The 4,373-nt window shown below is 60.1% G+C and overlaps 1 protein-coding gene across 2 annotated transcripts; it reads left to right on the top strand.

Moving 5' to 3' along the window:
- On the top strand, nucleotides 1-3,453 carry PHLDA3 (pleckstrin homology like domain family A member 3). Of its 2 annotated transcripts, none has more exons than XM_058533780.1 (2): nucleotides 1-549; nucleotides 1,913-3,453. In XM_058533780.1, the coding sequence occupies exon 1, from the start codon at nucleotides 108-110 to the stop codon at nucleotides 483-485; it is 378 nt and encodes a 125-aa protein (XP_058389763.1). In that variant the 5' UTR covers nucleotides 1-107; the 3' UTR covers nucleotides 486-549; nucleotides 1,913-3,453. The 2 variants fall into 2 exon arrangements, with proteins under 2 accessions (XP_058389763.1, XP_058389764.1); XM_058533781.1 differs by lacking the exon at nucleotides 1,913-3,453 and adding an exon at nucleotides 620-1,281.
- Nucleotides 3,454-4,373: the final 920 nt, after the last annotated feature.

The following is a 4,373-nucleotide window of genomic DNA, read 5'->3' as shown; positions in this document are numbered from 1 at the left end:
AGGGCGCACGGCCAGCCAGCGCCGGGTGCCGGCGTCGGGCGCCGCAGAGCCGGGAGGGGCGCCGCGCCCGCCGCAGCCTGCAGCCTTCCCGGGAGCTGGGGGCGCCCATGACGGCGGCGGCGACGGTGCTCCGGGAGGGCGTGCTGGAGAAGCGCAGCGGCGGGCTGCTGCAGCTCTGGAAGCGGAAGCGCTGCGTGCTCACCGAGCGCGGGCTGCAGCTCTTCGAGCCCAAGGGCACGGGCGGCCGGCCCAAGGAGCTCAGCTTCGCGCGCATCAAGGCCGTGGAATGCGTGGAGAGCACCGGGCGCCACATCTACTTCACGCTGGTGACCGAGGGCGGCGGCGAGATCGACTTCCGCTGCCCTCTCGAGGATCCTGGCTGGAATGCCCAGATCACCCTGGGCCTGGTCAAGTTCAAGAACCAGCAGGCCATCCAGACCGTGCGCGCCCGGCAGAGCCTCGGGGCCGGGACCCTCGTGTCCTGAACCGTCAGGCTTACCGTCTGACCTGCGTGCTCCCCACCGACGCGACGCCCTGAGGTCATGTCAGGTAAGTTCCCTACTCCCACCGGGGGACTGAGCTCTCTTTCCTTCCCTCCCTTCTCCTCTCTCCCCTGCAGAGAATGGGGGACTCCCACCAGGACTCTGTTTCAAAGCTGGACCGTCCTAGGGCCAACAGCGAGCAGGAGCTCAGGAGCCTGGGCATGGGAGGCCTTTCCCCTGGGGCACTGGGCAAGTGGGTGCTGAATGTGACCCTGGTGTCTGAGAGGAAGGTGGGTGGCATGGGCCCTCCCACAGATTGGTTCTGCCTTGACTCAGGTGGAGGGAGGCTGGCCTGCACGTTCCCTCACCTGCTGGGCCTCTGCCCCGACCCAGGGCAGGGCTCCAGGGCTGTGGCTTTCTGAGAGCTGGGGGAACGGAAGGGGAACAAGTTTGCTCCCTCATTCTGCTAGGATGAACCCTCTTCATAGGAGAGCTGGGGCATGGAATTGAGGCAGAAACAGTCTCCCTCCATTAGCGGAGTCATCAAGAGTTGGGAATGGGACCAGGGAGACCCAGCGTCCAAGGTGGGGCCTCGGCGGGAGGGCTTGGCCAGGCTGGGCCCGAGGCTCCGCTACCCATTCTTGACCGTGGGTTTGGGGTCCTAGGGCTGAGCTGTTGGGAGACCAGGGGAGTTGCAGGGTGGGCAGGCCAGGCCACTGATGCCCAGGGCAGCGGGCCTGTCCACCTGACCCTGAGTGGCAGCCAATACCTGGCTGGGCCAGAGGAGGAGAAGCTGGAGGAGGGGGTGGGGCACAGGGCTGGGCGGGCAGATGGATGCAGGATGGGGTCATGATTTGTTATTTGGGCATCTTAATCCTCCTTGAGCAGTAGGGCAGGGGATGTGGGGCGGATGTGTAGGCAGGAGGGCCCAAGAATAGAACGTAGAAGCCCTGGACCCCAGCCCTGTGCCCTCCTCCCCAGATGCCTCTACCTCCCATGGGAATTAGGAGCAGGGCTGAGGAAAGGTTTATACTGCTCTGGTTTTATTTTCTCCCGTGGAAACCTAGACCCCCCTCGCCCCCACTACTGCCTCCCACACTACGTCCCCTCCCTGCCCTGCAGCTTCAGCATCTTAACAAGTAGAGCCCCAGCGAGCCCAGCTGTCTGGTCCATACCCCCCTCGGAGCCTCCTGTCCACTCCTGTCACGTGGCAGTGAGGGTTAGCCGAGAGCCCGGGAGGAGGCAGACCTGCAGGCCTCGGGGGCTGGGAGGAAGTGGGTCCTCCGTGGATCACAGTGTATTGCACACGTACTAGCTCCTACGTGTGTCCTGCTGTGGAGAAAGATGGGAAGCTGTGGTGTGAGACAGCTCTCAGTGGATGCTCGGCACCCAGGGTCTGCCCTGCCCTGACTTCTCTTCTTTCTTGCCAGCTTCCTTGCCCTTTTGGACTCATGGGGCACGACTGTGCTCCCTTGGGCAAGGCTGAGCCATGGACGTGCAGAGGAGGCATTGGAGCTGAAGGAACGGATGGGCCCGGGAGGAGAGCAGAAGGCCACGCAGGGCTGAGGATGAAGCTTCAGCCCTTGGACGCTCAGACTCTCAGGACGTACATGACTCATACATCATGATGAGAGCTGGCAGCAAAGCCCCCTCCCCGGTGGCCCTGCCACTGCTCTGCAGACTGCTGTTAGTGCCCAGCTCAGTGCCGAGCCCGGGGGAGGGTAGTGCCCCCGGGGTGCTAAGCCAAAGCCTTGGGACTCAGGAGGCCGGCCTGCTACCAGACAAGAAACTGCTTTGGGATCTCCTCTGGACTCACCTTGGCTGGGGGGCTGATGGGCTTGAGGCCCACCTTTGGGGGTCTCCTGCTGCTTAGGTCCTTTTGGGACCTCCACCCATCTGGGCCCTCTCTTTGCACAGTTCTTCTCCCCTGCCCGTCTTCCCCCCCCTGTGGTACTGGGCCTGGAGGGGGTGGGGGTGGGGTAGGGGTTTGGCCATTAGCATTTCATGCCCATCCCCAAATGAAGATGCCCTTCCCAGAGCAGTGACTACACTGTTTGCTGAGTAAAATTCTTTGCCCACAAAGACCCTGTGCTTGAAGCGTCTCTCTCCCCACCCCCACTTTCCCCATCAATCCACAGCCCATTCTGAAGTCTCCAGCCTGGGTAGTAGGGGAGACACTGCAGCTCCAATAGTCATGGCCTCTGTGGTCCTAGGAAGAGGGACCACGAGGCCTGGATTGCAAGATGTTACACCTGCCAACTCAGTCTCAACAGAGGCCTCTTCTCCAGGAGGATGCCTGCCCCTGGTCTCCTGGGAGGTGGCTCATCTCCCTGTCATTTACACACTTGGGCTTTTTACATCTGTACAGTCAGGCTTCCTTACTGGCTGGCTTAAAGGAATAATTCCAGCATGGAGGAAACAGGCACAGAGAAGTAGCTGTCCTACACACAGAAACTGTTAATCCGGTAACCCCAAGACCCTTCCGTGTCCACCTGAGCCTGGCCTTCTCTGTTGCAAAGCAGTGGCCTGCTTCCGAGTCTGGAAGGAGCAAGGGGGCTGAGTGGCCCCTTCAACAATTTGAAGTCTCTTTAATAACTTTTTTGTGTTTTGTTTCCTGTTAAATTTCTTCTACTGTCCCATCCAAACCTCTCTGTCCTATGTCTCAGATGTCAGAGCCCTCAGGAGCATCTTGCTCGTTTGGTTATAAACTACATCTCACAATTGAATAAGAATTTACAAATTGCAAAGCAATTTTTACAAATACCTCATTTATTATCATTAGGCTGTACACTCAGCCCGTGATAGCTTCACCTAGCATGGCAGATAAGCATCCTCTTCCTTCCAACCCTGATCAGTGCTGAGAAAGATCTGGGCTCGACTAGGGTGTTGTGACCAATTGGTGATGTGTGCACGGGCTCTGGGAGGCAGGCGGGGAGCCTGGTGGCACTGACTTAGGTGGGAGGTGAGGGGTGGAGAGAAGATGGTGTCTGCCGCCTGTCCTTGGTTCCAGCTGTGTGACTGGGGAAGGGTTGGCTCGTCCATCTTCCTAGAAAACAGCAGCCTTGAGTATAGAATTCTAGCTCTTCCATTCAAACCCGAAGCTGAGATGGTGGGGATTCAGGCATAAAGAAAGAGGAGTCCAGGCCCTTGGGAACAGGAGCGTGTTAGAGAGTAGAGGGGATGGGGAGGCAAGGCACGTGCCTTCCGCAAATACACTGAGTGCCTCTTCCGAGCCAGGACCGTGCTCAGTGCTGGGGGTGGGAGATGGAGACAGGATCTGCTCCCTGCCCCGAGGAGTTCAGAGTCTAGCGGGGAGGCAGTGCCAGCTGGGGTTAACAGCTGGCTCAGGGGCGCGGGTCGCTACTCCTCTGCCCAGCGCCGTGTTGGCCTTCACAGAGCTCAGAGGGGGGCTCCCCTTGGAGGCAGCCTGGCTGCAGAGGGCAGTGGAGGTGTGGCCAGTGTGGGCATTAGGGACAGGGGCACCCGCAGGGTGGAGGGAGGTGGCTCCCCGCTTCCTCAGAACACCCAGCCCTGGGGGCTCCAGGGTGCTCTGGGTCTTGCCCACACCCAGCTTCTGTTTCTCCCTCTGCTGGGAGAGCCCCAGGCCGTCTGAAGACTGTGCTGCTGTTAGGGCCCCCAGCACAGACCCCGGCGTGTCATACGCCCTCAGTACATTAATCTAGGTGGTGGCGGTTACGGTGGGGACGATCGTTCGCTGCGATCTGTAAGAGCCCTGCATCTTCCTGAAGGCTCTGAGGACTCACAGCACAGAGGTCTGGGGCTCACACACCCAGTCTTTTTTTTAAGATATGTGACCTCTTTGGGGAGTCTCTGCTGGGGAAGGAGATCCCTGCTTCCTGGGCTCAGGGGCATCCTCATTGCTCCGGCACC

The sequence above is a fragment of the Diceros bicornis genome, chromosome 38, assembly GCF_020826845.1.
Source record: "Diceros bicornis minor isolate mBicDic1 chromosome 38, mDicBic1.mat.cur, whole genome shotgun sequence".
Taxonomy (NCBI): domain Eukaryota; kingdom Metazoa; phylum Chordata; class Mammalia; order Perissodactyla; family Rhinocerotidae; genus Diceros; species Diceros bicornis.
The sequence above is the reverse complement of the archived record's forward strand: the minus strand, read 5'-3'. Positions and strand labels throughout refer to the sequence as shown.

What these genes read in the sequence shown, in the direction of transcription:
- PHLDA3 (XM_058533780.1), top strand. Translation starts at nt 108, where the DNA reads ATGACGGCGGCGGCGACGGTGCTCCGGGAGGGCGTGCTGGAGAAGCGC.